The 20,852-nt window shown below is 47.1% G+C and overlaps 1 protein-coding gene across 2 annotated transcripts in view; it reads right to left on the bottom strand.

The window, feature by feature from the left end:
• Window positions 1-20,852, bottom strand: part of EPN1 (epsin 1) — a 97,359-nt gene that overhangs the window by 16,478 nt on the left and 60,029 nt on the right. For both annotated transcript variants that reach the window (XM_070944648.1, XM_070944649.1), the window contains exons 4-6: window positions 4,508-4,579; window positions 3,382-3,468; window positions 1,332-1,590 (exon numbers count right to left, since the gene is read on the bottom strand). In XM_070944648.1, the coding sequence (XP_070800749.1) occupies window positions 1,332-1,590; window positions 3,382-3,468; window positions 4,508-4,579 (418 nt within the window). The remainder of the gene's footprint in view (window positions 1-1,331; window positions 1,591-3,381; window positions 3,469-4,507; window positions 4,580-20,852) is intronic.

The following is a 20,852-nucleotide window of genomic DNA, read 5'->3' as shown; positions in this document are numbered from 1 at the left end:
AGGCTGTGTTAAGGATATTCTTGGCTCATAACCAATGTTATGGGTTATTGAGCAGAGTACCCCTTGAGTATGCACATGAAAGCGGCTGAGAGTGAATAACCACAGTTAATATACTGACACACTGAGTTGTGGTAGTCTTTTACTTTTTAGAAAAAAGTAAAGCAAAGTCCAATAACAATCCAAGTCATACACAGATAAGGCGATAGTTAAAATATCAATTCAGGGATATTCCAAATACGAAGTCTTCTTACCAGTTGTTGTCATTACACAATAAAACAGTTCTTCTTGAGTTTCAAACAGGAACAAGTTCAATATTAAAACATTCAATAAATAGTAGAAAAGCAACAAGTAGCAATGATCAAACAGTGATCATGCAGAGAGAACAGGTAGAGAGTAACAGCAAATAAGCAGATAAAATGGTGTAGTATTCATAAGCCATGATTCAGGCTTCCCCTTAAGTACATTGGCTACAGAGCTTAGCCAATCAGGATACAGGATGATGCAATACAGTCTTAAAGCAATATAATACTTTTTGACAAACATGTATTGATAGTTTATATATTGCCTGACCAACTAGTTAGGCAATAGCCATTTCCTAACAGGCTGTGTGGAAAATGGCTTTTAGGACAAACCCCAGGGAACCTCTTCATTAAAAATGAGAGACACCATGGTTGTAGAGCCAGGAGGAATTCTGGGGATGACGATATCCTTCATCCTAGGACTGAAGGCAGTATAAAAGAAGGGCTCACCTAGCCTGGTGCTGACCTGACCTGGTTGAAATGTTTTTTCCCACACCCTTCATGACTGAAAAGGGACAGGCAGCCTTTCTCAATCTGCAAAGAGTCAATTCACACGAAGGTAATCTGTGGGAAGCTGCATGCTGGGAAGGGATATAGGAAGCAGGAGGTGGCGACAGCACCAAAAAATGAATGGTTTCTAATACCCCCATTTTCTTTTTATCACAGCTCTAAACTCTACACCAGAGGTTGACAACTGTGGCAACTTTACAACCTGTGGACTTCAATTCCCAGAATTCCTGACCCAGCCAGGAATTCAGGGAGTTGAAGCCCACAGGTCGTAAAGTTGCCATAGTTACCTACCCCTACTCTACACTCTTTTCTCTACACTTCACTGAGCAGCTCACAGCAGAGACAGCTGTCGTAAACAGCCTCTTCCATAGGCCTTATGAAATGCAATGGGACCCCATGTTGCCCACCCACTCCTCTTAAAAGATCTTTTCAGAAGGGGAACCCCACACAAGTACATCATTAAAAAGTAATGGTGAAGAAGAATGTTTCAAACATCTGATCCTGCCCAGATTTGGATCTTACCTTTGGCCTTCCAGGGGTCAGTGCTGGCAGCTGGGTGGGCTCCCCAGGGGTCCAAGGGGGTTGCAGGAGGTGCTGCGGAAGTTCCCCATGGATCTCCTGCAGGGGCTGCTCCAGCAGCAGGGGGTCCCCACGGGTCCGTACGAGCTGCAGGTACAACTGTGGCAGCACCACCCCAAGGGTCAGCAGGAGCAGGCTGAGCGCCCCACGGATCAGCAGGTGGTGGAGCAGTGAAGACATCAGCAAGGTCCATCAAGGATAACTGGGTGATGGAGAAGGCAAAAAAGATTGTAGTGTGAAAGAGAAAAATTATAGCACACCTTCACTGTTCCATTTAACATCCAGTGGTTTCTTCCTTTTCCCTGATCTAGAGCTTTATGAATGTAGAGTTAGAAATGTGGACTAGGACTAGTGAGCCAAGGCACAGATTCAACACTCAACCATAAATGTAGACCTATATATAGGTCCTATATATATTTGCTGATGCTCTATTTAAACTGTTAATGATTTTATCTACTGTGTTTCTGTGATTGTTGAATTTAATGTTTTTAATGCTCTAATGTTTTTATGCTGCGAGCTGCCCAGAGTCTTTGGATACAAGATGAGCGACAAATAAATTTCATAAACAAACAAACTTACTTATATTTGTGTTTGTATAGAGACTGCATTTTATTAGTGTTGTATGTCAGTGATTGCATGACCTTTGTAGATGCTATATGCCAAATAAATAAAATCTTTGTTCTAACTTAGAAGTGGGCAGAATCGGTTTATTTACTTGAATATTTATTATGAACCAGAGCCAATTGCAACACCTAGGCACCTTGCTCTCAATAACTGAATTAAAAGGCTTTGTTACACTAAGGTCTACTTCTGGTTTTCTTTTTCTTTTATTTTGGAAGTGTCATTTAAGTTGTCAAAGTCCTTTCAACTCTGACATTATTACACAAAGGGGAGACAGAGCACCCATGATGTTCACCTGCAAACCACCCAGAAATCAAGGGAGAGATTTTGATTTATATTCATGTTTGGTTTAATTTACAACATAATATTTGTGCAAAGGTAAAACCACAGCTTCCACGTATAAAGTTCTTTGGAAGAAGATACAAAATGGTATTAGTTGACTTGAGTGCTCTCCGGGGCAGAAAGGTAGGATACAAATTGTGTCCATAAAATAATAACTATTTCACAAGATGGATAAGAGGTGTTTTTGCTAGAGTAAATCATGGGTCTTGTAGGAGATGACCGGGCTGAGACTGAGGGCGGGGTCAAGCGCATCATCAATCTGGAGTTGTTGTTCCACTAATGTAAGTCCAGACCCCTTTGAATTCCATTGACTCTTATCTGGCGCCAATTTGCCTTGACCATTAGTAGATCAGATTCTTGTGTATAGGTAGCATGTACAAGTAGTCCTCGACTTATGACCACAACTGAGCCCAAAATTTCTGTTGCTAAGCAAGACATTTGTTGAGTGAGTTTTGTGCCATTTTACGACCTTTCTTGTCACAGTTGTTAAGTGAATCACTGCAGTTGTTAAGTTGGTAACACACAGCTGTTAAGTGAATCTGGCTTCCCCACTGGCTTTGCTTGTCAGAAAGTAGCAAAAGTGACCGTTTCAAACATCTGTCAGATGTTTCTTGTCAGAAAGTAGCAAAAGAAAGTGACCGTGGGACACTGCAAATATGAGTCATCTGAATTTTGATCACGTGGCCATGGGGATGCTGTAGCGATCGTTAAGTGTGAAAAATGGTTCACAAGTCACTTTTTTTCAATGCCATCGTAACTCCGAACGGTCAATAAATGATCTGTTCTAAGTTGAGGACTACTAGTAATAAACTTGAAGTACTCTAAACTAAAACTCATGTTCCTAGTTACTTGTGACTGACACGTCTTCTACTTGAACATTCAGAAGCTGCCAGCCAGATGCCTCTCGGATTTGACCCCAAATAATTTGCTGCTCCACGTTGCCCTCCTCCCACCCACATCACCCCTTTCCACTGGAGATCTTGTTTAATTATCATGGTAGGCAGCTCTCAGCCTGTCTCTTCCACCTCACCTCCTCCTTAGCAGGGACAGTCTCCTTCTTGCTTTCTTCGATGGCCATCTGAAGGCGAAGGTCATCCCCGCGCCGGATCCGCTCTTCCTGTAAGAGGGTTGTGAAAAGGACAGAGGCATTAATGGAGGCAGTAGAAAGTGACAGGTGGTCACTCACCTTTGGCAAGGAGAGAGCAAGAGCCAGAATATAGATGGAGCAGCAGCTTGGCCAGGGATCAGATCAACTTTGAAGCATCTGCTACTGTTGTTTCTGTTTTGCATGAAAAGTTATCTTCAGAAAAAAACATCCGAGAGAGAGAGAGAGAGAGAGAGAGAGAAGTGAGCGAGATGCTGTTCTAACCCTCCAACAAACTAGTTCCTGCCAAATAACGGGAATCCTGAATTTTGGCTGCTTTTGCCAATACTTCATAAAAGTGGAGTCCAAGTGGAAGCATCTTCTCTTCACTGCAACTCCCTCAGGCCCCAAACTAAGTATACAATCCTCAAGGTGCCCAGCAATCTCAGCGTTAACTTGTCATTCCAGGATTTCTACTGGCTGAAACTGGCTGAATTGCTAGTATTTTATCTTTCATCTACTGGATGAATCCAGTAAAATCCAGAGATAACACACTAAAGGTCTTCTTTTTCTTGCCTTTCCACCTCACTTTCAGCTAAGGTGAGAAAAGACATCCAGAATTCCAACTCTTTGTTCCAAATGGCCTTCCTTTTCAATTGAGTATCTGATCCCTTTTCCCCATCAACAACTCATAGGTATATTTTCTTCCAGGATATTGTTTCCAAGCTTCTGGAGACATTCATCAAATGTTTTAGTAGGCCTGAGTTCAAGTCCTAGCTCGGTCAAGCTTAGGATACCTGGATTGACCAGTTTTATTACTGAGCCTCTCACTGGGAGAAACTTGGAAACTGGCCAACTGAAGAATGGACAATTCACCAGGTAGTGGACAATAAATGAGACCTAAAGCTGAAAGAGAGATTGTTGTCATCGCTCTGCTTTGGATGGGGACTTGGAGAGACAGAGAATGCCACGTTAGTTAGAAAAGTGTGAGAGGTCAAGACTAGCTCAGAGAAAGTAGTTTAGTTGATTATTTCAGGAAGAACTGAGTGGGGTGGCATGATAGCAGTCTAACCTTGTCGTGCTCCTCTTTGCTCAAGCTAAGGGCTAGCTGGAGCTGTAGGTCTTCAACGGCCACTGCAGGGGGCTGGGAGGGAAGAAACACAACATAAGAGGCATGGAATGGAGTTTGACACATGGAGAGGAAGGAGGAGAAGACAGACGGAGGGTATCTCCAATTCTCAAAGCTGTTTCCACACTGGGTTGCAAAAGCCCAATCCAATCAACTAGCCCATCACCTCCCAGATTTTGAACTGCCCAATATATTCAGTTTCTGAAACAATATTTGTACCTCAGGATTGAACTGTGGGGTGCTTGGTGCTCTCCGAGCTTGGCTGTTTTCATTACCCAATTAGATAATATTATCAGTGCAAAACCCCTTCTAGCCCTGATGATGCTACATAGACATTTTTCCTTAATACAAATAGAATAAAAATGAAATCTACCACAATGGCACAGATCTTAATTAATATCTCTGTGAGAATTTATTTGCTTTCCGTTTACGAACAACAGGATGGAGTAGGAGGAAATGCGGCATGGAGAGGTGATCAAGGGAAGTGGAAAGAAGGTGCCAAAAATAAACAAGGAGCTGAAAATAAAAGAGGACAAAGTGGGATGGGGTTATTGGGGGAGGGGAGTGAGCACAAGGGATCGCCGTTTCGCCGTGCTCTCAAAACTTTTCTATTTCAGCAAGCTGGCCTGGCCTAACTCCCCATCTTTTAAATTTTAAATTTTTTAAATTTTTTAATTTGTGATTTTATAAATTGGGTGTTTTAATCTGTGTTTCGGCCGAAATATTTAATAATTTTAAGGGACTTTTTTAATATTTGGATTATCTGTATTTTATCTTGGCTGTTCACTGCCCTGAGTCCTTCGGGAGTAGGGCGGTATAGAAATTTGATTAATAAATAAATAAATAAATAAATCCCTCTGGAAGGAGCCACAGAAACAGGAAGGAGCTGACAAGAGAGCCCTGGGAAGAAGTCTCAAAGGTGTTTTTTTTTTTTTTAAAAAAAAAAAAAGGCAACTGGAGGTTGTTTTTTTTCCTTGAGGAAGAAGAAGAAAACGTTTCACTTCTCATCCAAGAAGCTTCATCAGTTCAGGAAAAAAAGGGGCGTTGGCTTACCTGAGATGCACCTTCTCGTTCAGTGGAGACAGCAGCCAGGCATGGGTAGTTCTCGTCTGTTCAGATTGGTGGACTGAGTCTGATTGAAGTTGTTAAGTCCCGCCTTCCTTGCTAGGGGCTTCCAGCTTTTGGCGAAGACGAAGATACAGACTCAACGTGATGGGAGAAAAAACAAAGGTTAACAAGGAACATACAACAAGACTGACTAAGGGTGGGGCTGGCTGCTGTCTCCACTGAAGGAGAAGGTGCGTCTCAGGTAAGCCAACGCCCCTTCTCCATCTTGGTAGAGACACCAGCCAGGCATGGGACATACCAAAGCTTATTGTCCCTAACTACGGGCGGGCCCAGTCTGTCTTGAGGACTCCTCACTATTATGAACTCTTTGCAACACCCGCTTGCCAAAGTTTGCCTCAGCCGAGGCAAACTTGTCTATTTTATAGTGGTTAATAAATGGTGAAGGTGAAATCCGTGTCGCTGCCCTACAGATTTCAAGCAAGGATGCCTGAGTGGCCCACGCAGCCGAAGTGGCCGCACTGCGAGTCGAGTGTGCCGTCAAACTGGAAGGTTGAGGCAAGGAGCGTAGCTCATAAGTTTTATCAATTGTTTGACGAATCCATCTGTCTATGAGGTATTAACGGGGTATTAATCTTAGGAATGAACGAGGGATAGAGTCTAAGAACCACTCGATCAGTATGAAAAACGCAGAGATCACTCCGCACGGAAAGGGCAGCAAGTTCTGAAATACGTCTGGCTGAGGTAAATCGCCACAAGAAAAGCAACCTTACACATCAAAAGGCGAAGGCTGATGGTTCTCAACGGCTCATACGGGGCTCCCGTGAGAGAATTAATGGCCAAATCCCAGGTAGGATACCTGTGCACACTGGAGGACACAAATTTGAAGCACCCTTCAGAAACCTCCTAAAGGTAGAATGTTGAGATAAGGAGGTAAGTGTCCACACGATAAAAAGCGTAGAAAGAGCTGCCATGTGCCTCCTAATGGTATTGGACGAGAGTCCCTTATCAAGCCCGTCCTGAAGGAATTCCAGCACCTGGCCGATGGAGACGTGGAGTGGAGAAAGACCCTTTTGAGTACACCAAGAACAAAGAGGCTCGCCACATGGCGAATAACCGCGTTCTGTCGAAGGACGGCGAGCAGCCTGAATGGTCTTCATGACCCTGGAAGAAAAGTTATTAGCCCTCATAGCACGCCACTCAAGCGCCAGGCGGTCAATTGGAGCAACTGGGGATCCGGATGTATCAATGCCCCCTGGCTGAGCGAGGCTTTGACCGGGGGAATTCACCACGGAGGAGCCACAGACAAGGCCTTGAGGTCGGCAAACCAGGTATGACGAGGCCAATGAGGTGCTAGAAGAACCACCTCGGCTCTGTCTTCCAGCAGCTTGCGCACCACTCTTGGAATGAGAGGAAGAGGAGGAAAGGCATACAGAAGGCCTGGCGGCCATGGACTGCGAAGGGCATCCACCCCCTCCGCTCGAGGGTCCTGGAACCGGGTGTAAAACCGAGGAAGCTGAGCGTTCTGAGAAGTTGCAAACAAATCAACTTCCGGAAGGCCAAACCGGTTCGCCAGGTCCTTGAAGAGTGAAGGAAGTAGACGCCACTCTGCGTGATGGACGACCGTCCTGCTCAGCTAATCCGCTTGTACATCTGATGCCCCGGAAATGTGTTCCGCCGTCAATGAACGCAGGTGACGCTCCACCCACAGTCCCAGTCTCCTGGCCTCCAACATCAGACCAGCCGATCTGGTACCTCCCTGACGGTTGATGTGAGCTTTTGTGGCCACATTGTCTGTGAGACCCAACACATGGTTGTCCAACACTAACTGTTGAAAATGTCGAAGAGCCAAACAGACTGCCTGCAGCTCCAGCCAATTGATGTTCCATCGCGAATTGCGGTTGGACCATCTGCCTTGAGTCATCTGGGACTGAATATGAGCTCCCCATCCGAGGAGACTGCCGTCTGTCATCAACACTAAACGGTGAGGCTCAATGAACAGTCGCCCTTTGGAAATCGCCGGGGATCTCCACAAGGCGAGGGACCTTCTCACACCGGGTGTTAACGGGACCTTGGCTGTGGAATTGCCCCTGCCCACCTTCTGGAAGGGCAAGAGAAATCATTGAAGGTCCCTGGCATGCAATCTGGCCCAAGGAGTGACATGAATGGCCGAAACCATCTTGCCTAGGAGGGTAGATAACAGAGCCAAGGAAACCTTGCGAGCCGCTAGAACCTTATTAACGACTTCTCGAAGGCTGTCCTGATGCTCCTGAGACAGAAAAACTCTCCCCTCTACCGAATCTATGACAGCCCCAAGATGGACCAAACGGGTTGAAGGGGTCAACTGGCTCTTTACCATATTAATGGAAAAACCATGCTGCTTAAGACAATCAACAGTAATCTGAAGATCCCCGATGGGAAACATTCTGGAAGAAGATTGGATTAAAATATAATCCAAGTAACACTGCACCCGGACCGGAATAGTCCTGAGATGAGCCGCCAAGGCGGCTAGCACCTTAGTAAAGGTGCGGGGTGCGGAGGAAAGACCAAAGGGCAACGCCCGGTACTGGTAGTGATTTCCTCCATAACAAAACCTGAGGAATCTATGATGAGGTGGAAAAATGGGAATATGCAAATATGCCTCTGTAAAATCAATAGAAGTGAGGAAGTCGCCTTGTCAGATGCCAGCCAAAATAGATTGCAAAGATTGCATTTTGAACCATTTATACACTATGTATAGGTTCAACCTCTTAAGGTCCAGAATTGATCTCCACTCCCCCTCCCCCCGAGGACTGTGGAACGAGAAATAGAAGGGAATAGAACCCTGCCCCTGTCTGAGCGTCCGGTACTTTCTGGATAGCTCTGATATCCAGCAGATGTTGCACTGCCAAATCCATGAGAACTGTCTTGCAAACATCTTTTGAAACAGGGCACCGAATAAAGAACCTCGGAGGAGGGGAAACAAATTCAAGGGATAGCCCAGATCTAATCGTATCCCTGACCCAAGATCCGATGTGATACAGTCCCATCGGTCAGCAAAAAGGGCCAACCTACCCCCGATGGGAATATCAGACTGGACATTAACGTTGGCGGCAGTAGGAACGACTTCCTCCCCCTCGAAAGGGCCGTTTGCCTGAGAAGGCCCTACCTCGGGATGACCTGTCCTGGTACCCCCTCTGCCTAGTCCCGAAGGACCCTTGGGAACGGGAAGTACCAGCACCCCATTCAGATCCCCGAAAGGGTGTCCTGAGAGAAAAGGGAGAAAAACGGAAGTCGACTTTGCGTTGAGACGAAGGCAAAATCTTCCGTTTGTCCTTAGTCTCCACTAACAATGGCTCCAAGGAAGATCCAAATAATTATGTTCCTGCAAAAGGAGCTGATGCCAAATGCCATTTGTGACGAGCATCTGCCTGCCAATGATGAAGCCAGACCATGTGACACGCTGCCACAGCCGAAGCCAGAGATTTGGAAGCAAAGTGAACAGAATGCAAGGTGGCGTCAGCCAAAAATTGAACTGCTGCTATAATCTTGTTAATATCTTGCTGAAGTCTGGTATCATTGGGAGAAAGTTTTTCCTGAAGTTGACGAAGCCATAACAGTGTAGTCCGGTTGAAAAAAGATGCAGCGGTAGCTGACTTGATTGCCCAAGCCACTCCTTGATGCACCCGTTGAAGGACCAGATCGGAGCGATGTTCTTCCAGTCTCAAACCTTCCTCTGGATTCCCAGGAACAGCCGAGTTCAGTAACAAGGCGGCTATAGGTGAATCCACTGATGGTACTTGAAGCAAAGAAGCCATCTCTGGAGCTACGTCAAAAAAATCGCCTGTCCGCCGATGAAGGAGCCAGGGCTGAACCTGGAGAAGTCCATTGGCACTGAAGCACATCCAGAAATAAACGGGTAGGAATAGCCTCCACCGGTCTTGATGGTTCCGAAAACAGTGGATTATCTCCTTCATGAGAAGAAGTATCCCCCACCGAAGAAGGACCCAGCTGAGCCGCATTTACTGCTTTGAAAAGCAATGACTTGAAAAGGGCTGGTGGGAAAAGACCAGTGAAAGCAGGTTGTTCTGGCAAAAGTCCTTCATCATCTGAAAGATCAGGCTCCTGACGTTCAACCCCTTCCAAGGGAGATGGGCGACTCCCGTGTGAAGTAGTCGGAGACTCGGGATCTCGAAGAGACAATACATCATCCTGGAAATCGTGACCAGGCTACGGACATCACTGGAGAATCCCTGCGGAAATGATGATAACCCGCAGCCAATGATTGTTGAACAGCTGCAGAAATAAGCAGTTGAATATTATCAGGCAGTCCAAACTCCTGCTGTTGAGCCATAGAAGAATCAGTGGCTACAGGAGGATGAGAAGTAGATGGAATTGTCCCTTGGGCCTGAGCAGAAGGATCAACCTGTTCAGGCTAAATAGAAGGAGAATCAGATGTTCCCCACAGGGCAGCTATGGAAATAGACAAAGGACAGTCACGTAATGAAATCTGATCTGGAGTCACACCAGGCGACATCTCCTCAGCAGGTGTTCTAGTCGGAGTGCAAGATGTCTCCTTAGTAGGTAAACCAGAAGGCACAGTCTTACTGGCCTTATCGCAGATCTTCTGCAATGTCTGGTGCCTTCTCTGTTCATCGCGGCTAGAAGCCGCACTTAGACTGTGTGATTTTTGCTGGGAGCCAGGTCCCTTACCGGTCATGACCTCATGATGAGGAATAGAAGGTTGAGGGGAACCTGACCCAACGGATACAGGTCCCTTACCAGCCTGTTTAGTTGCTGCTGCTGTTGTTTTGCGGCCATATTTTGACTTACTCTGTGCTTTAGGCATAATGCTGCTCACAATCAGCGTAAACCCTAATAAGAGATTAAACAGTACAAATTAGGGAACAAAACACACTCCCTTTAGTGTAATAGAAACATATAGTCACAAATACATTCATTCATTCATTCATTCATTCATTCATTCATTCATTCATTCATTCATTCATTCATTCATTCATTATTTATTTATTTATTTATTTATTTATTTATTTATTTATTTATTTATTTATTTATTTATTTATTTATTTATTTATTCGAATTTCTATACCGCCCTTCTCCTTTCGGACTCAGGGCGGTGAACAGCCAGATAAAAAACATCTATACAAACATCACAGTTAAAAAATAAAGTTAAAATAATTTATAAATTTGGCCCATAATTTAAAACTTGTCAATTAAAATAAATATTAAAATTTTAAAACTAACCCTAAAATCAGGACAGACCGGCTAACTGAAAAAAATAAGTTTTTAGGGCCCGACGAAAAATCCGGAGGTCGGAGATCACTCGTATCTCTGGGGGTAGATTGTTCCATAGGGTAGGTGCCACCACAGAGAAGGCTCTCCTCCTGGGGGTCGTCAGCCGGCATTGTCTGGCCGACGGCACCCTGAGGAGGCCCTCTCTGTGGGAGCGAACCGGCCGGTGGGAGGCTATTGGTGGCAGAAGGCGGTCCCGTAAGTACCCTGGCCCTAAGCCATGGAGCGCTTTAAAGGTGATCACCAACACCTTGAAGTGCACCCGGAAGTCCACCGGAAGCCAATGCAGCTCGCGCAGGAGAGGAGTCACATGGGAGCGCCCCGTCGCTCCCATAATCCCCCGCGCAGCCGCATTCTGCACCAGTTGGAGCCTCCAGGTGTACCCCAAGGGGAGCCCCATGTAGAGAGCGTTACAATAGTCCAGACGAGAAGTGACGAGTGCTTGAGTGACCGTGCGTAGGGAGTCCCGGTCCAGAAAGGGGCGCAACTGGCGTATCAGGCGAACCTGACAAAAAGCCCCCCTGGCCACGGATGTCATATGCCCCTCTAAAGGGTGGCTTGGATTCTTACCTCCAATCTTGATGAAATGACACGGGACTCCTGCAGTGGGAGGGCAGTGGAGTCCAGCTACCGGCTTTGAGATCCATCTTGCTCCAACATCTTAGACTATTTATCAAACTCCTGACCAGACTTTTTACCTCTCATCTATGTATGGCTTATACCACGACAGACCTGCTTGCGCTGCGAGATGCCCCCCTCTCGCGGCGATGGCCTTCCACGTTATCAAAGGCCTACCTTAAGGACGGGCTTTGGAGCCCTGAGAGGTGGCATGTTTCAAAGCGGGGATTAAGGGGTTTTTTAATTAGGGTTTTTAATAATTTTTTAAGGGGAACCGGGAGGACGACCAAAGGGGATGGGGGGGGTAATCCACCAAGGTCAGAGCCGAGCCCGGCACGGGATAACGGTTTGGAGGACATTGGACGAGGGAATGGGGAGGGGGCGGAGGGAAATACCATCTGCACGGTGGTTGGGAGGGGCAGATATGGCGGGAGCAGGGGGCCACATCATGTGTTGGGGACGCGCACTCGCTGTCTGAGAGCAATTGCGCGCCCCGGTCCCCAAGGCTCCCCTCGAATACTAGGTGGCTTAGATACTCAGGACCTGGGCCTGTGGTTGATGCTGTGCAACGCTAGGTCTGTGGTAAATAAGGCCCCCCTCATTCACGATCTTATCCAGGAGGGGGGAGCGGACCTGGCAGGTATTACGGAGACCTGGTTGGGACCGGAGGGAGGTGTCCCTCTGGTCGAGATGTGCCCACCAGGTTTCAGAGCATACCATCAACTGAGAGCCCAGGGGAGGGGCGGGGGGGGTGGCGGTTATTATTAAAGAAGGTCTTGGTTTGAGGGAGACCACTGTGCCTCAGATTGCCGGATGTGAGTCCCTCTTCGTGAGATGGGGTCATGGGGTTCAGATGGGCTTGCTGCTTGCGTACCTGGCTCCCTGCCGCGTGGCAGCAGCCCTGCCTGAGCTACTCGACGTGATAGCCACGGTGGCAGTTGATACACCCAGGCTTATGGTCATGGGTGATTTCAACTTGCCATCCGTTGGTGAAACGTCTGGGATGGCTCGGGACTTCATGGCTTCCATGACGGCCATGGACCTGACCCAGTTAGTTCATGGCCCCACTCACGGGGGGGGGACACACTCTAGACTTGATTTTTGTCTCTGGCCAGTGGTTGAGTGATCTTGTTATAGGGGATATAGATATGGAACCCTTGTCATGGTCAGATCACTCACTCCTTCGTCTGGACCTTCGTACCGCTACACCCCGTCGCAGGGAGGCGGACCCAATTAGATGGGTCCACCCCAGGTGCCTGATGGATCCTGATAGGTTCCAGACGGAGCTTGGGCCAATTCCTGATGATCTGGCACACGACTCGGCCGAGGACCTAGTAGCTGCCTGGGACCGGGCGGCTGGTGGGGCCTTGGATCGAGTCGTGCCTTTGCGGCCTCTGACCCGGTGTCGATCCCTCGCGGCTCCTTGGTTCACCGAGGAGCTGAGGGAGATGAAACGCCGGAAAAGACGCCTAGAGAGCAGTTGGAGGGCCAGTCGCGCTGAATCTGACCGAACACTGGTAAGGTCGCATATTAAGACCTACCTAGTGGCGATGAAGACGGCAAAGTTTAATTACTTTTCTGCCTCTATTGCGTCATCAGGGAATCATCCGGCTGCCCTGTTCAGGGTAACCCGCTCCCTGCTCCACCTGGGAGCGCGGGATGATCCCGTGGAAGGCAGGGCGGAGGATTTCGAACAATACCTGCATGACAAAATCGCTCAGATCCGGGGGGACTTGGACTCTGACTGGGTAGATCAGGGCAGGGTGACGAGGAATAGTCTTGAGAATGTTATCTGGGAGGAGTTTGATGCTGTGACTCCCGATGATGTGGACAGGATTTTGGGGAGACTTAGTGCGGCCACATGTTTACTGGACCCGTGTCCCTCCTGGTTGGTACTGGCCTCCCGGGAGGTTACACGAGGCTGGCTCCAGGGTGTTATCAACGCTTCGTTGAGTGAGGGTTACTTCCCCGTGGCCTTGAAAGAGGCGGTGGTGAGGCCTCTCCTCAAGAAGCCGTCCCTGGATCCGGCAATATTGGCCAACTACCGTCCTGTCTCCAACCTTCGCTTTCTGGCGAAGGTTGTTGATAGTGTGGTCGCGCGACAGTTCCCGCAATTCCTGGAGGAAACATCCTATCTGGATCCATTCCAGTCTGGTTTCAGGCCTGGGCACAGCATGGAAATGGCATTGGTCGCGTTGGTTGATGATCTCTGGAGGGCTCGGGACAGGGGATGCTCCTCTGTTCTGGTCCTGTTAGACCTCTCAGCGGCTTTTGATACCATCGACCATGGTATCATGCTGCACCGGTTGGAAGAGTTGGGGATGGGTGGCACCGTGTTACGGTGGTTCTCCTCCTTTCTCTCCGACCGGTCGCAGTTCGTGTTGGCAGGGGGGCAGAGGTCGACCTCGAGGCCTCTTATATGTGGAGTGCCTCAGGGGTCGGTCCTCTCGCCCCTCCTGTTCAACATTTATGTGAAGCCGCTGGGCGAGATCATCTGTGGCTTTGGGGTGAGATACCATCAGTACGCTGATGATACTCAGCTGTACATCTCCACCCCAGGCCACCCCAACGATGCCCTTGAAGTGATGTCCCAGTGCCTGGAGGCTGTACGGATCTGGATGGGGAGGAACAGGCTCAGGCTCAACCCTTCCAAGACTGAGTGGCTGTGGTTCCCGGCATCCCGATATGGTCAGTTGACTCCATCACTGACTATTGGGGGCGAGTCCTTGGCCCCCACAGAAAGGGCTCGCAATCTGGGAGTCCTCCTGGATACGCAGCTGTCCTTGGAGGAACATCTGATGGCTGTAGCCAGGGGGACCTTTTATCAGGTTCGCCTGATCCGCCAGTTGCGGCCCTTTCTTGATCGGGATTCCTTGTGCACAGTCACTCATGCCCTCGTAACCTCTCGCCTTGATTACTGCAATGCTCTCTACATGGGGCTCCCCTTGAAGAGCACCCGGAGGCTCCAACTGGTCCAGAACGCAGCAGCGCGGGTAGTGACGGGAGCAGCGTGGCGCTCCCATGTAACACCGCTCCTGCGTGAACTGCACTGGCTCCCGGTGGTCTTCCGGGTGCGCTTCAAGGTGTTGGTTATCACCTTTAAAGCGCTCCATGGCATAGGGCCTAGCTATCTTCGAGACCGCCTACTGCCACCGACGACCTCCCACCGACCCGTGCGCTCCCACAGAGGGCCTCCTCGGGGTGCCATCAGCCAAACAATGCAGGCTGGTGACCCCCAGGGGGAGGGCCTTCTCTGTGGGGGCACCCACCCTCTGGAATCAGTTGCCCCCTGAGATAAGGAGAATCCATGACCTCAGTGCCTTCCGCCGTGCCCTTAAAACTTTCTTTTTTCAACAAGCCGGGCTGGCTTAATTTCTTTTTAAGGGTTTTTTAATTGTTTTGTTTTGTTTATCGTTTTAATTAATGGGGCCAAATCTATATATATATATTTTAACTGTGTTTTAATATTTGTATTTGATGTTTTTATTTGGCTGTTCACCGCCCTGAGTCCTCAGGGAGAAGGGCGGTATACAAATTCAAAAATAAAATAAATAAATAAAATAAATAAATAAAGACAGCCGCGCATCCAGGAGGACACCCAAGTTGCGGGCCCTCTCCGTGGGGGCCAATGATTCGCCCCCAATAACCAGCGATGGCGTCAGCTGGCTATACCGGGACGCCGGCAGCCACAGCCACTCGGTCTTGGAAGGGTTGAGTCGAAGCCTGTTTCTCCCCATCCAGACCCGCACGGCCTCCAGGCACTGGGACATCACTTCCAAGGCATCATTGGGATGGTCTGGGGTGGAAATGTACAGCTGAGTATCATCAGCGTACTGATGGAACTCCACCCCAAAACCACGGATGATCTCACCCAGAGGCTTCACATAAATGTTGAACAGGAGGGGCGAGAGGACCGACAGTTGCGGCACCCCACAAACAAGGCGCCTTGGGGTCGACCGCTGCCCCCCTGTCAACACAGATTGCAACCGGTCGGAGAGATAGGAGGAGAACCACCGCAGAACGGTGCCCCCCACTCCCAGTCCCTCCAGCCGGCGCAACATGATACCATGGTCGATGGTATCAAAAGCCGCTGAGAGGTCTAATAGGACCAGGATAGAGGAATAACCCCTATCCTGGGCCCTCCAGAGATCATCCACCAACGCGACCAATGCCGTTTCCGTGCTGTACCCAGGTCTGAAGCCGGACTGGAGCGGATCCAGATAGACAGCTTCATCCAGGTACTGGGGAAGCTGTCGCGCCACCACACTCTCAACAACCTTCGCAATAAAGCGAAGGTTGGAGACTGGACGATAGTTAGCCAAAACAGCCGGATCCAGGGATGGCTTCTTGAGGAGAGGCCTCACCACCACCTCTTTCAAGGCGGCCGGCAGGACACCCTCGCTCAAAGAAGCGTTAATAATCCCCTGGAGCCAGCCTCGTGTAACCTCCCGGGAAGCCAGCACCAACCAGGAGGGACACGGGTCCAATAAACATGTGGTTGCGTTCAGTCGTCCCAAGATCCTGTCCACGTCCTCGGGAGCCACAGGATCGAACTCCTCCCAGATAACACTCTCAAGGCCTGCCTCAGTCATCTCGTCTGAACTAACCCAGTCGGCGGCCAAGTCTTCCCGAATCTGAGTTATTTTATCATCCAGATACTGTACAAAATCCTCAGCTCGGCCCTGCAAGGGGTCCTCCCGCGCTCCCAGATGGAGGAGGGAGCGGGTCACCCTAAACAGGGCGGCTGGGCGGTTATCTGATGACGCGATAAGAGCGGCAAAATAGCTAGATTTCGCCGCTTTTATCGCCACTAGGTAGGTCTTATATGTATTTAAATGTCTCTACCTGTGTTGTATTGTTATTTATTTCATGTATATAATTAAATATAGATATATAAATTTATTGTTAGAATTATGAATTTAAACTGATCCTCATGAATACCATACATAACATTGTTATGAACTATGAACTATAACAATTCATAGAGAGAAAACAATCAGTCTTATCAAAAGTCACAGGCAGGCATTAGCACCATACATGTCCACTTCAGCCATCAATACATAATAAAAAGGAGCTTGAATCTCCTGGAATAATGCCACTGCCAATACATGCAGATATGGCACATAAGACCGCTAATCCAAGTGTCCAGTTTAATGGAAGAAGACTACAATAAAAAAAACCCAGCTAGGCAGCATTAACATCCAAGCCTCAAAAGATTTAAAAAGATGCAGAAAAAAAAATTGAGGCTTTTATTTTTGAATCCAAAATGGTGACCGCCCACGTGGAGCTCAAGGCCCTTAATATTGCTGCAGCTGAATAAAGAGGCGGTTAAATGGAGCGCGAAAAACTCCTGAGTCATTTACTGAAATTTTTCAGTTTCTAAAGAGCCCAATCGCAGTCACAGATACGGGCAAGCGCTGGGCTGAGAAATTCCTCCATAGTGAGGCCACGTGGAGCGCGAAAACTCCTGAAATAACATGTGGAGCAGTTGCCTTTTGAAGGAAAAAAAAAGCACCTTTGAGACAACTATGACCTGGAAGTTTGAGAATCTCCACAGACCCCGGGAAGGAGTTTAATGCTTGGAGAGACACATTGGAAGTGTAGGTACAGCCATTCAGCTCAGTGATGGAAACGGACAGTGGTTGGATGGCAGCAGACCCAAGGAGAATTAATCATCACGAACAGAGTCTGGGGCTTCGCTTCACCTATGCAGAGTGAATGAGCACATCTTTTTTCCAAGAGTGGTCCATTCAGTGGAGGAGGCAGACATCTTAGGAGAGGGAGGGGCTATGAAAACTACAACAGAGGAAAGGTAGATAAAAGTGCATCATTAAACCAGGGGTGTCCAACCTTGGCAATTTTAAGACTTGTGGACTTCAACTCCCAGAATTCCCCAGCCAACCACAGGAATTGGCGCAACCAATGTGCAACATGAAGCTGTACAATGCCTTCCTAGCCATGGCTGCCTCCTTGAGTAGGAGCCAGAAGTCCAGGGAGACCTCCAAACTGTGTACGGGATCTGTCTTCGGCAGGGTAATCCCACCTGGAACAAGTGATGGGACGTCCCCAGAACAAGGGGCTCCTAAAACCCAAAGTCACTTGGTCTCTCTAGGGTTGAGCCAAAGCCTCTTGCTCTCCATCAAGTCTCCCACAGCCTCCCGACATCGATAAGACCTCCACAGCATCGCTCAGATGGCCCAGGGTGGAGATATATAGCTGGGTATCATCTGTACACTTATGATATACCTTATCCCAAATAAAGGAATGATCTCACCCAGAGGCTTCATGCAGGTATTAAAGAGGAGAGGAGAAAGCACTGAACCCCATGTAGCGGGAGCCATAGGCTGGGTGTCTCCTCTCCTATCCACATAAACTGGAACCAGCTCTGGAGGAAGAAGGAAAGACAGAACACCACCATACTGCCCATCTGACCGCTCGAAGCTGGTCCAGAAGACTATCATGACTGATTTTACTTTCAATGGCATTGGAAGATTTGTGGACAGTAATTCATCCCTTATTGTGACCAAATGCATTACAAAATACTTACTTCAAAGCTCAGTAATGCTCAAAACAATCCCTATCAAAATTCAGCTCCCTTATCTGGCACTCTAAGGGCTCCAGTCAAGACATTTTAAACAGGGATCATACTCTTAAGAGGAGCAACAGCTGAAGGAACTGACAGTATCAACCCCCTTCCACAACTCTCTCTATCCCACAGGGATACAGGTGAAACTCAAAAAATTAGAATATCGTGCAAAAGTTCATTTATTTCAGTAATGCAACTTAAAAGGTAAAACCAATATATGAGATAGACTCATTACATGCAAAGTGAGATAGTTCAAGCCTTGATTTGTCATACTTTTGATGATTATGGCTTACAGCTCATGAAAACCCCAAATTCACAATCTCAGAAAATTAGAATATTGTGAAAAGGTTCCATATTCTAGGCTCAAAGTGTCCCACTCTAATCAGCTAATTAAGCCATAACACCTGCAAAGGGTTCCTGAGCCTTTAAATAGTCTCTCAGTCTGGTTCAGTAGGAATCACAATCATGGGAAAGACTGCTGACCTGACAGTTGTGCAGAAAACCATTTGTCAACTTGCAAAGCTTTCAAGTTGTCATGAGCAGGAGGGAGGGAGAACTGATATATGAATAATCAAGCTGCAGCAATTAATAACCTAACAGTAATTGTGGAAGGGAAATTAAAGAAAGTTGAGGAGGATATAAAGTCAATTAAAGAAGTTGTTGCAATAAAGCATGATGAAATAAGAGATGATATTGTTTTTGCAGTATCAGGTGTCAGCGTCTCACCGCTGGCATAGAGAGGAGAGAGATAAGCCCTGAACTTTTGCCTGCTAAATCCCTTTGAAGCTGGGTCGGCGTGGAAATGAAGGGAGGGGGGACATTCCTGTGAAATGACGAGACAAGAAGTCAATGGAGTGACTTGGAAGATAGCCAATGAGAAGCAGATAATTGGGGATCGGAAAGGGAGGGATTGGGGGGCAAAAGGTCAGTCTTGTCCGCATCGAGTCATGATCCAGTTGCTGTGCTCAATTAAAGAGAAGATTTCCTTAAAGATTGGCAGTTTGGAAATTCATTTATTTTGAGATAGCATCGAAGTCTGACATCAGGATTGTCAAAACTTGTTATTCAGGTGGAAGAGAGAGTGGAAGAAATTAACGAAGCCAACTTGAATTTGGAAAACAAAGTGGGAGATATTATGACTAAAACAGAGAGGGTGGATGATGAATTGGTAATGTTACAATACAGATCCATGGAATTTGCCTTGAGATTGAGAGGCCTGAAAGAAAATAGTAAGGAAAATCTAAAGGACATTTGTGCTGAAGCTATTGCAGAGATAATTAAAGAAAGACCAGAAGTTGTGGCAAGTCGAATTGATAAAATCTACAGGGTTAACTCCTGGCTGGCAAGACAAAGACAGCTGCCAAGAGATGTGGTGATTTATTTTACAACCAGGAGGATTAGAAATGACATCTTACAAGCTTCTTACAAGAATAAGGTTCAAGTGGCTGGGCAAGAAGTGGTGGTTTTGAAAGAGATCCCCCCAAAAATGTTAAGAAGCAGAAAGGATTTTGGCTGTTGAACAACAATCAGTAGGCCGTGAAGGAACCACTAGGCTAAGCTGGCATAGAATGCATATATTTACAATAGAAACGGATGTGGTCCAATACTTCCATGAGCTTGGCTTTTTGGAAAAAGAGGAAGAACAAAGTGAATTAAGATCACAATTACTCAAAATGGGTGGAATTGAAATATATACATCAACACCAGAGGAAGAAAGAGGGGCGGTCGGAGGTTTAGGTCCAAAACCAAAGAGGAAAAGAAAACCAACGAAAGATATTTCTCCATCCTTGGTGGAGGTACAGAAGAAAAGTCGAGATCTTACTGGTGAAGGAGTGGAAAGGATGATTACATTGGACTCTGAACATAAAAGGGAAGATGAGCCCGAGTGCGGGGACGAAGAACCTGTAGTTGTTCAATTGAAACCAGAATTATGCCAATGAAGAGACGACCCAGCTGATGGACGGGGTCCCCTCTCCCCCACTCTTGGAAACGAGGCGTGTCTTAATGAAGACGGTGGGAGATGAAGATTTTATGTGGTTGTGTGTTATGTTAGTTTTTGTTTTATGTTGTTTGTATGTTTTATATTATTATTATTTTATTATTTTTTTTTTATGTTATGTGTTGTCTATATATATTTGTTTGGGTTTTGGGTCACGGAAAGGAAAAAGAGGGAATAGTTAAAATTAAAAATATTAATGGGGTAATTAAGGTAATGACTTGGAATGTTAAAGGTACTAGGAATCAGATTAAGAGAAGACGTTTAGAATTTAAGATTAAAAGAGATTCTCCTGACATACTTTTTATGCAAGAAACTCATCAGAAATCTGAGGATATAAACAGGATGTATTTAAAAGGGATGCAGGTTTATGAAAAAGCTTTTGGGTCCTCAAAATCTAGAGGTGTTGCAACATTAATATCAAATAGAGTCCAATTTGAAAAAAACAAAGTAATAGCAGATATTGATGGACGATATTTGATAATAACAGGATGTATTAACGAGGAAAAGGGGCGTTGGTCCTACCTGATACGCTCCTTCTCGTTGAGTGGAGACAGCAGCCAGGATGGGTAGCAGCAGCCAATCAGCATGAAGGACTGAGTCTATCAATCACATCAAGTCCCGCCCTTGTTACCGGGCAGACCCGCTTTAGGCGAAGAACTGAAGAGATAGACTCGGCGTGTGGGAAACAAAGAACAGAGTCCAGAAGAAAAAACAAGGTTGAAAGCACC

Source organism: Pituophis catenifer, unplaced genomic scaffold (genome assembly GCF_029215685.1).
Source record: "Pituophis catenifer annectens isolate HBS135680 unplaced genomic scaffold, rPitCat1.0.hap2 SCAF_5, whole genome shotgun sequence".
Classification (NCBI taxonomy): Eukaryota; Metazoa; Chordata; class Lepidosauria; order Squamata; family Colubridae; genus Pituophis; species Pituophis catenifer.
This window is presented reverse-complemented; position numbering and strand designations above follow the sequence as displayed.